General features: G+C 38.2%; 1 protein-coding gene across 1 annotated transcript in view; it reads right to left on the minus strand.

Annotated features, from left to right (window-relative positions):
- Nucleotides 1-12,234, minus strand: part of LOC124620004 (dynein beta chain, ciliary-like) — a 588,564-nt gene that overhangs the window by 484,118 nt on the left and 92,212 nt on the right. Inside the window, exon 7 of the mRNA XM_047146668.1 lies at nt 10,272-10,438. Within this exon, the coding sequence (XP_047002624.1) occupies nt 10,272-10,438 (167 nt within the window). The remainder of the gene's footprint in view (nt 1-10,271; nt 10,439-12,234) is intronic.

Raw genomic sequence — 12,234 nt, forward strand, 5'->3', positions numbered from 1 at the left:
TAACACTATGACCAGTTCTGCCTGTGACTGACCACAGGCTGGAAACCCTGCCACCCCCTCCACTGTTGATGATGGCTCACATGGCATGGTCCACGGCCCCTCTGGCTCCTGTGCCATCTTCGTTCTAGGTGCCACCACCGCTGGGTAGGATGGTTAGCACCAGGCCACCTACATCGTGTTGCCACCATCTATGTCTTATCTACTGCCTCCATTGCCGAGTGCCTGCCCGAATGTGGACATGGATATGATGTCTCCATAACCAGTGCTCCCTTACAGTCTCTTGCATGGGTGTGGGCACTGCACCTGTCCATGTCTTTGCCATTTCAGACCATACTCTCTTATGATGACAAGACACTAGCTCCAACAGTCGTTCCCTTCAAATGAAGATATGGACATCTCCACAGTGAACACTTTTCCCCAAGGGGGAAGAAGTGTTATAAAAGCGCATGCCTCCACAGCCATTGGCTGCACACACAGTGCAGCAATTGCTGCGCCTTGTGCCAGACTGCCATACATAAGCCAACACACCTCGGGGTTCTCAGCACACTAGTGTTTATGAGATAGATGTATGCTCAATGTTATACTGCATATTAATGTACATCTTCATTATGTGTGTTTGTACTAAGTACTATTTCATTCAGTGTCTAAGTATATTCCTGCACATGGAAATGGAATAAAAGTTTGTTGGTTGGAATTCTGATGTTGTATTTGTGCAGAGTTACAGTAATACTAATATTAGTTTGAACTATAAGTGCTGTATGTATTTCTGATGAAATATCTAACGGGAGCATTTTGGCATCACATTTACAGCAGCTGCTTCTGTCTGATCTGTATTTACCAGAATAATATGGTGAAATGCAAAGCTCAGTATATGTGCAGTACATAGGTAAAACAGCCTAGAAAAAATATGAATTAAACTCAGTATTTATCAGAATTCTGACCTGTGAGTACTACGTCTATCATACAGCAAGTGTTTTATATGCATTTTAATAGACACTTTTAAAGAAATAATAATCTCCAAATTAAACTAACAGCATATACTTTTGGAATTTCAACAGTAAATCTACCCATGATGCATAAGAGATTGCTGAGTGTTCCCATAGTGGCATTATGCTTACTTAATGATCCTGTGATGAAACACGCCACTTCACTGTCTCTTATATTATTCCAAACCGGAGTAAATGTCCCAATCTGATGAGCAATACTGAAGAATTAGGCTCACAAATGTTTCATCTGTGGATGAATTATATTACCTTAAGATTCCTCCAATTAATCTCATACAACCATTTGCATTTCCTACAGTTAGCTTTACGAGGTCATTCCACTGTATGTCCCTATGGATAGTTACCTCCTATGTTTCTCTGGTGCCTGTCGGGACTATCAACAGATGGGGTTTCACTAAACTAACCTACACAGGACTGGGAAGGGAGATTGGTACAGCTGATCCATGAAAGTATAGGGGGTGGATCTCAGGCCACACATGGTCAAATACCTGTTGTCATAGGTAGGAAAAGTAGATCTTTTTTAGGATAAATCCAAACAACAGGTTCCCCTGCCTAAAGAGTATCTCCAGCAGTTTTAAAAAACTGGAAAAATCACTCACAAAACAGATTTTAACACTTCAAATACCACATATACCAGATGACCGAAATAAAAGCAAACCATTGGAAAGAGTAACATGGGACATTTCACAGACTTAACAATCATCCATCAAAACATGCAATTAATAAAAAATAAAATACAACTATTAGAAGTTGAGCTCCAATCTTTGAACTGCACAGAAGTTTGTATTACTGAGCACTGGTGTAGAGACACAGAAATCCAACATGTAGTAATATCATTGTATGGAAAGGCAAACTCTTACTGCAGGACTAATTCAAGGGGAGGAGGATCATGCATTTACATTAGAAAAGTAACACAGTTCAAATCAAGACATGACCTTAGTACAGTAAGTGAAGACAAACACTTTGAAATATAAGCTATTGAATTAACAGGGCTTGATATCACCAAGAAATTAATCATTTTGTGTATGTATAGATCTCCCAGTGGTAGTGTGGACACTTTTTCCAATAATTAACAGAAGTTCTAGATAAAGTCTCAAGTACAAAGGTCAACATAATTCCATGTGTGGACCTTAACATCAACAATAATATCATAAATGAATCCAGCAGCACCTTCATGAACATCCTTCAAAGTTTTTGCATGTCCCTATTGGTCAATAGTGCAACAAGGGTCACCACAACAACTTCATCAGTAATTGACCATGGAGCCACAAATATGGACAAGGGAAAAATGTGATGTAGCTGTAAAAAATCTCGGACTATCAGACCATCGTTGTAAAGTAAGGCATCGAATCATTCCCTAAACTACAAGCCTACAAGCGACATCTATCAGAAATCAAAATAAAAGATTTTTCAAAAGAACTAGAAAAACAAAGCTGGGATGAAGTGTATACGGAAACCAATGTGAATATGAAATTCTCTAAATTCTCCACATTGTTTAAATTGAACTTTGAAAAGGCATTTCCAAAAGTATGCATGTCTGTATCAACAACTCACAAAAACTGATGGATAACAACAGGTATTAAGAAGTCCTCCCAAACACTTAAACACCTCAGTTCCATGAAAAAGATTCACAATGATCCAGAATTCTTAAATTTCTATCATAGGTACAAAAAGATCTATAGGAAGGTGCTGATTGCTGCAAAAAGTCATTTAGTAACAAAATAATATACAATGCAGAGAATAAAAGCAAAGCAGTCTGGGATGTTATAAAAAAGGAGATGGGGAGAGGCAAACAAATGCAGAATAACATACTGCTAAGGGAGGGGGAGAAGGTAATATATGATCCACAACACTTAGTAAACTATGTAAACGAGCATTTTTTAAGTATTGCAAAGAAGTTACAGTAAAAATTCCTCAAAACAAATATAACACCTGTAAATAATATTGCATGAAATACAATGATGTTACTTTTGACCACAGAGAATGAAGTCAATAGAACTGTTCAAAAACTAAAAAATAAAGAGACAACGGAGATCTTATGGAAGGAGTGCAGACTCCAATGTTTTACTATGCCATACACTTCACAGCAAATGGGATGCAGTGAAAGAGAAAATTGCACTCTTGTTGAAACAGCTATGGTTATGATGCATGCTCATCGAGGAAACATTCCTCTGTAACTTTGGGCTGAAATGATAAATTCTGCAGCATACGTCCTGAATTGATCAAAACGTTCCACTATTTTATGAATGTATCTGTATCAAATATGATATCGAAAGAAGACTGGCATGAAGCACCTACATATAATAGGTTCTAAATGTTATGTTCACATTCCAAAACAATTATGGATGAAAAATGGATCAAAAAGCAGTAAATGGAATTCTGGTTGGCTATGACCATGATGATGGTTATTTGATTTGGTGTGAAGAAATTCATCAGTTAATGAGATCATGGGATGTTATTTTTAAAGGGAAAATTATGCAAAGGGAAAGTGCTCTAGTTCCTATGGATCTTTATCTCCCTCATCAGAAGTCTCAAGAGTCATCAGACGAAATTAAGAGCAAAGTGAAATTTAGTTTTCCAAGAGAAAATGAGTTCGACAATTGTGACGATTTACAGGATGAAACAGAAGAGAAATTAGAACAAAATGGGTTTGATAATTATGATGATTTACAAGATGAAACTGAAGAGAAATAAGAACAATCAGATGATAGAATAATTAGGTTACAACTGCATGAACGTTTAATGTTAAAAGTCCAAAAAGACTTCAAGGCTACGTAATGCAGTTAATGACCTTTGAGGAACCGGAACCTTATTGTGACACCATAAATTCAAGTCAATGAGATGCCAAGAAAGCGTTAATGGATAAAGAAATGGCACATCAAGAAAATGGAACTTGGACTTTGGAAGATTCATCTCCTGGAAAGTGGACAATTCCATGTAAGTGGATCTATAAAGACAAATGCTGATGGATCAGTTGACAGATTCAAAACAAGATTGGTTATCCAAGATTTTCTCAAAAGAAAGTTTCAGCCCTATGGCAAAGATGTCAATTATTCAAACATAATTCAGTGTTACAGCCAAAGAGAAGATGAACACTGAACAAATAGATGTGACTACTGACTTTCATTATGGTGACCTGAAGGAAACGATATTTATGACACAACTTGAAACGCTTATATGACCTGAAACAGGCACCCCACTGCTGGAAAGCACTAATTATGTGATGGAGTTAGGATTTAAAAGAAGTGAAGCTGATCCTTGCCTCTTTATGAGACAGAAATGTTCTTACAAGATTTTCTTCATACTCTATGCTGATGATGGATTGATTGTGGCAAACGATGACAATGAACTTAAAGAATTTATTGAACACCCTGAAACAGAATTCAAAATAAAATCAAAATCAGCATCATATTTCTTAGCCTTGGAAATTGACAGAAAAGAAGATGGGTCCATTCAAGTCAGTCAGACTCATTGCACCAAGAAGGCTTTGCAGCACTTTGGCATGAGAGATTGTAAAGCTGTAACAACTCCAATTATCAAGAACAGATTCAGGAAAGAGAATCCTATCAATACTGAATCTTTTTATAGACAAGCATTTGAATCCTTGATGTACCTGTTTTGTGGGACAAGACCAAACATAGCACATGCTGTTGGAGTAGTAATAAGGGTAAAAAGAATTTTTCACTATTTGAGAGGCAGACATGACTATGGACTTATTTACAAAAGCAGTGAAGACAAAGGCATTCTTGAATGTTATATTGGTACTGATCAAGTAGGTGATTTAGAGACTAGATAATCTACTTCAGGTGTCCTCTGCCTATGCTTCGGTGCACCCCTTAGTTGGCTGAGTCAGTGACAAACTTCAGTTGCAGTCTCTACTACAGAAGCTGAAGTTGTAGTGGCTAGTGAAGCAGCATGAGAAATGGTCTGGATGAAGAGACTTTTAATTGAACTTTGTCAGATAAAGGATTTGAAACCTTGCCTATGAGTGGATAATGAAGCTGCTGTTTAACTAGCACAGAATCCTGAATTTTACCGACAGACAGAACCTATACGTCTCAGACACTTCTTTGTTGGAGAATTAGTTACAGCTGTCGAAATTACCATTTCAATAGTAGATACAGAAAATAAGCTTGTGGATTTACTGACAAAACCATTACCTGCTGTCTGACTAAGACAGTTGTGCAAAAACATGAGTGTGTAAGTTATTAAATAAGGGGGAGTGTTACAGTTTTGCATTTTGTACAGTTTTATTTAATAACTTTGCTGGCATTTAAATAACTCTTCACTACCAGACATGAATTGTTTTGTGTTCTTTGCTGCAAGGGGACATTTATTATCACTGTTAAGTGTTGTTTCTATGAAAATCTTGTCATTCCTAAACAACGAAACATTCCCTATAATTCTCCCCCTTTGGCAGAGGTCAAGATTCAAATTTGAGACTGACACAGGATTGTCTGAGCCTCTGATTTATACCTTCCACCTGCCTCCACCCCAAAAGTGTGTGATTGACTCTGGGTAAGAAGCTACAGAAAGCAAATCATGCTTCCACCCTGCATACAAGGGTACCTTTCTTCACTGATTCAGTCAACTGACTGAGAATGACCTCAGAAACCAGGTAGCAGGCTTCAATTGCATTGACACGAGCACCTATTTGTAGCCAGATGCACCCTCAGCAATCTATAACTGCCAGCAGAGCTTTGTCCACATCTTGGACAAGGCTTCCCAGACAGCATACTTATCTTTTCATTGGAGCGTTGGAGCTTTCTATGGCTAATATCCCCCCCCCCCCCTCCTCCCCCAGTTGTCCAGTCCAGACCTGTCAGGGAAGTCGGCCACTGCTTCAACATCAAGATGTCTCATTCTGGCTCAGACTTACTATCAAGCCTGGGCAGCACCTTGTAACTTTTATCTTGCCAAATTGCAAGAGGACAGCTGCATGAAAAGTTCCCAGTTTCACTTTACACCCACAGATATGCACACCCACCACTGACTGCCACTACCACTCAAGTTAGGACAAACTTATCAGATGTTGCACATTGGGAGATGCAGTGACATAGTGGTTTCCAGATGTACCTCAATCTCCAATGTCACTGCACCTTGCGACAGCAGTCTGAAGCTTGTCAACCAAGACAAATGCAGCTTTCAGCTGTTTCTGAACAGTGATCCATTCACCTTGTGTCGACACACAACAAACACACTCACTATCCGTTTGCTACAACATAAAATCACAAAAAGTGTAATGACCAAAGCAAATCAGACTAACTAAGAAACTACAAGCAGAATGCGACAAGAGATCAAAGTACTAACTGGCACTTTAGGTGGCACAAATCTACACTACTAAAATTACAATACACAATATATAAACAAAAATACATAAATAAATAAATAAAAAGTAGCACTAAAACTAAGCTAAAAAGTCAATTCACAATACCCTAACAATCTAAAAATACACAAATTCTTAGAACAATCAAAAAGCTTCTACTCAGAAGTATGTAAGAAAATCACAAAAGTAAATGCTTTAAACAAACTGTATACTGCTGTTGCTGGAGTTTCTCCCAGCTCTGCAACTGGAATGCTACTGATTAATTCACTGCTGGAGAAAAATGCAGCACCCTAAAGGACTGTGTCCAGTGTCACTAGGGTATAACATATGCACACTGAGGGATTGTAGTTGTAGCGATTCATTTGTCACAGTCACCGACTATCAGGTGCTCCTCAGGAGGCCTGGCTGTGCACCCTCTGTTTCGACTCTGTAGGTAGTAAAGGTGTTGAATCTATAGGTGAACAGTGTTTGAAACAATCATTTTAGGGTACAACTATGTCTCATCTACAAGTATGTACTCCTGTCCAGCAATTTCAGCCATTTGGACTGGGTCATATTGTGAACCTGCAGAAGGCTGAATGGACATATTGATGGACTGCTGTACATGGCACAATGTATCAGTGCTGTGTCACAACTTTCAACAGTGTTCTGTGAACCATCCTCACATATTTAGACCATGTTCTGTATGTCCACCTAGTATAGACCCACATCAGCTATCGCTGAGCAGCACTGGACGACTGATCATCATCAACCGGCGAAAAGCAGGCACATGTTGCGCCTGCTGCATCACCAGGAACAATTGAGAACTGTCAGTTTGTAGCAGGATGATCACATGTTCCTATGGCCAGGCTACTTCTGACACCACAACATCAGCAACCATAGATATTTTGGCATTGAGAAAGACTTGACTGGAAGAATGGAATGGTACTCTGTTGTCTTCACTCATAAAGAGTAGTTTCTCTGTGTATGCCAGTGATGAACAGATGAATGAATGGCATACACCCTGTGAGATGCCTAGTGCAGAGTGCATTCCCCCACAACACACAAGTACCACACGAAGCTTCGTTGTGTGAGGGAAGAGGGCCGTCAGTTGCAACTTTCAGTCACATTTACTGTTTCCTCAGGATAAAGTAACCAGTACCTGCTACACTGCACAGTTTGCTATCCTTACGTTACAGTCATTTCTTTGACAGGAAGGTGCTGTCTTTTTTAGCATGACAATACAATCAACATACACCTGTAGATATGGAACATCCTCTTTGTGATGTACAAATGCCTTGGCCAGCCAGTTCACCAGATCTCTCACCAACTTAACACCTATTGGACATGATGAAGAGGAAACTTGACCAGGGCCTGCATAAACTATTATCGAATTGCAACAAAAGGCACTTGATGCTTGGGACAATCTTATCACAAGATGCCATTGGGCACCTTTATTATCATTGCATGCAAGAATACACACCTGCTTTTCCAACAGAAGGGGTTACACTGTGCATTAACACAACAGTATGTGATTAAGTTGGTCAGAATTTATCATATACCACCACAATGATGAATGACCTATCACCACAGTTGTCAATAAAATGACCTTGTCCTTGAGAGGTTGCATTTTTTTCTGGCAGTTTATAATATATTTTTTGTATTCTTTAGATATACAGGGTGGTCCATCTGAAGTTTTGGGTGAGATTATCTCAAAAACTATACATCAGGTAAAAATAGTGGGTAAGACAAGTTTCTAAGCTCAAAGGGGGACATCAAATGATACTATAGGTGACCCCCAGGCCCCACTCCCTTGGGTGGCAACTTTTAAATCTTAAATGGAAACCCCCATTTCTTATTGCAGATTCAGATTCTCGATAAAAAAAGTAATCAAGGTTTGTCTGAAACACTTTTTTAAACCATTGATAGATGGCACTGTAATAGAGAAAAATTAAAATTGGGGAGGAACTCCGATTTATTTAGAGTGGTCAGAGGAGGACACATCAAATTGATACAAAATGTGCACCAATTCTTTCATTATGCCAAATTAAGCTCTTTTTTTACAAAATGTATCCTACCTGCCACAGTTTTTGATGGTTGGAGGGGGAATGGTATTAAAATCTCGTTAGGAAACTATTCACAACTGGATTACTCATCCGCCTGTGGCGCTACCGTGGCCAAACTATGAACTATGGGTCAGTATAAAGGTCAGTGCAATGCGATCAGACATCAATTCACTTTCAGATTGTGAACCATAAACATCAACTGATGAAAGTAAATGATTCTTTAACGAAACATGGTTCACTATCCTCCTACATAGATTGTTGATATGATGTTAATTTTAGGTGAATGCCATAACAATTACGCTGCAGCTGCAAAATTGTATGCGGATTGTTTCCCAAACAGACAACATCCAAGCAAAAACATTATTCAAAATTGCACCTGATGAGCTCGAAATGGATGCACGCACCGTCCACCTCGTCATCACAAATACGATGAAAATGATGCTCGTACTCTTACTGTTCTCGCCTTTGTTCAACAGGATCCCGAAATGAGTAGGCATGTGATTCAGAGACAAACTGGAATACTGAAATCAACTGTTTTGAGGATTTTGAAGGCAGATAAATATCATGCCCATCATATCACAGTCACACAGGCATTAACGCCAAACTATATGAAAATACGAGTGCATTTCAGCCAGTGGGCTTTGGAAATATAAGACGTGACAATGATTTGTTTTAGATACTTTATGTTCACTGATGAAGCTACATTCAAAAACAATGGTGAATTAAATCATCATGATTGTCATTATTGGTCCCCTGTCAATCCACACTGGCTCAGACCCGTTGACAATCAACACAAATGGCGGTTAATGGTCTGGTGTGGAATTTTAAACAGTTACTTGATAGGACCGTATTTTTTTGACCAAAATGTTACTGGGGAATCTTATTTACAACTTCTCCATGATGATTTGTTGGAGCTAATGGAAGATGTTGATTTAGGAACTAGGCAATGAATGTGGTTCCAACAGGATGGAGCAGCTCCCCATTATGCTAAAAATGTGTGGAACATTTGAAATTTACAGTACCCTGGTCAGTGGATAGGACACAGCAGACCAATTCAGTGGCCTCCATGTTCACCAGACCTAACATCTCCTGATTTTTTCTTGTGGGGTTATTTAAAAAATATTGTTTATGAAAGACAGCCCACAACCTGAAACGATATGGAGCGACACATTTGAAGAGCATGTGCAGCCATACCACATACCACGGGATGTGCTGCTCAAAACTGTGGACAACTTTCGCAGATGATTGTCTTCATGCATTGAAGCAAATGGGGATAATTTTGTACAATTTCTTGATGGTTAATTTCATTAACTAAGCACCCCAACATGTGAGAGGTAAGGGGACTCTCACTAATGAAGCACCCCATGGGAACATCATTCTACTACATCCATGTCGTTGTTCCTGGATAATGCAAAAAGTAGGATACAGTAAATTTTGTACAAAAATAGCTTAAATTGGCATAACGGAAGAATTGGTGCACATTTTTTATTGATTTGATGTGTCTTTCTTGGATAATTCTAAATAAATCCAAGTTCTTCCCCAATTTTACTTTTTTCTTGATTTCAGTGCCATCTGTTAATGGTTTAAAAAAATGTTTCAGACAAAACTTGATTACTTTTTTTATGGAGAATCTGAATCTGCAATAAAAAATGGGTGTTTCCATTTAAGATTTAAAAGTTGCCCCCCGCCCCTCCCAAGGTGTAGTATCAATTGATGTCCCCCGTAGAACTTATGAACTTGTCTCACCCACTATTTTTACCTGATGTAGGGTTTTCGAGATAATCTCATCTGAAACTTCTGATGAACCATGCTGTATATATTGAAGTCCCTTACATACCTTAAAATACTAAATGGGATCCCCAGGAGATTATTTTTTTGAATTACTGAAGCACTTACTTGTATAGAGGTAGTTTTTTGAAGAACTCAAGATACTTTATCTGCTTCAAGTCAAAAACTTTCAGCTTTTCTCTTATTAGGGCACTTTCTGCATTGATGAATGGTGTTGCTTGCATCTTGGTGACAGTTGCTATTTTCATAGTATTATTCCACATTTCAGGTAAACTCTGTAAAACAATGAGTTATACAGTGAGTTATACATTCTAAATGTCTGTCCTGTAACAATGACTACATGGACCAAAGAAATGTACTTGGTTAAAATTTCAGACTTTTCTGTTTTGTAACTAACAATAATTGCAGAGCAGATCTTCCACTGCATAAGTATAGTACTCAAAATGTCACTCCTTATATGAAACAGGGTGTATACGCTATTCCGGTGTAACGACAAGCACCAGCACAACGATGAAAAACGGAATAACAGAGAGGGCTGTGAGACAGCGTCAGCCAATAGTACACTGACTGGCATGATACCACAACTGGAGCAGCCTCTTTACGAAGAGAATATAAGTGCTGCTCCACCTAGTCACATGCAGTGGAAGACGAACTGTTTTACAAATGCCACAGCAGTGACTTATGAACTGTTTTGTTTTGCCTGCATTGAAATTGTATATAGCAAAGGGTATTGATTATTTGCATGTCACCATTTGCTTGTGACATACCTTTGTGAATATGCAACGTTAAGTATTGTCAGTTTAACTTACTGTAATAAACTCCATTAATACGATTCCCAGCCCTTTAGGAAATGAAACCTAGCAAAAAACAATGCATTTTGGAATAATCTTTGATCTGCGGTAACATGTACACTGCATATTTTCATATTATGCAAGTATAAATACAAATTCCAACAAATACAGAACGGTAGCTCCCAAAGCACTGATCTTGAGATTGTGCTGCATTAAGCACTTTTGTCAGCCAATCATAGGTCATGTAACATGATCTTGCCAGCCAATGATGGCAGATATCCAGAGCATAGTACATGTGATGTACTAGACTGCACATTTTTATTTCCCCCTCTCTGTGATCTGTGGAAGTTGGCTGTGTTTGTGCCACATCGGAAATTATGCTCATTGCCAACCTTTGCTACATAAAACTATTGTGTGGGGTAGCAATAAGCAACAGTTATGAATACAGTGTTAACCTGTGTGCATTGTTGTGAAGTGACTGTTAATATTATTTTTAAAAAATAAATGAAGAGGCTGTACCTGGGCCTTCTATCAACTTGCCACAAACTTCTGTGACATAATAATCAATTATATGTTTGTTTCTTTAAACTGCTCTGGGAAAAGAAAACAGCACTTTTTTCAGCAATCAATGTGCTAAGAGGCAACCACAAACTTCCACTTCCAGCATCCTCCCCTCAGGGGGGTCAAGTAAGAATGTGCAATCAGCCAATAGGGTAATTACTGTTAAGTAGGAAAAGTTAATGTTTTAAATTAATATACATACAGTACAGCTACATGAAAAGGTAAGCTTTCACATATAAAATTGGTCATCAAAAATTTGTGCTGTTTCTTTCCAAGGGTGCAGTTAGGCAGGATCCTAAGAGAAAAGCTTAAATTGCAGCAGCTGAATATTTCTGACAAGTGGATGATAAATTTTAGTGCTCTGCACTGAAAATTTTGGAAGTTATCTGGCTATATATATTCAGTCATAATTATACTTTTTGCCATCATTATTGTGTAATTTGTAATTCATGAAAGAGCTAAAATAAGTATGAAAAACTAACCTTGAAGCTCAGTATTTTTTAGTTTGTGTTATCCTTTAAGATATATCAAACACAAATGTACCAGTAAAATTTTTAAATAATGGCATAAATGGATGGTCTTCTGGCATGAAATTTTTCTAAGTGGCTGATCCTCAAAGTGTTAAGTTCTGAATGAGAGTCAAATGCTCCGTGATTTAACAAATTCATTGCATTTTCTCACACATGGCATAATTCATCTTATGTCAAAGGAAATTTACT

This window comes from Schistocerca americana, chromosome 6 (genome assembly GCF_021461395.2).
Source record: "Schistocerca americana isolate TAMUIC-IGC-003095 chromosome 6, iqSchAmer2.1, whole genome shotgun sequence".
NCBI classification, from domain to species: Eukaryota; Metazoa; Arthropoda; class Insecta; order Orthoptera; family Acrididae; genus Schistocerca; species Schistocerca americana.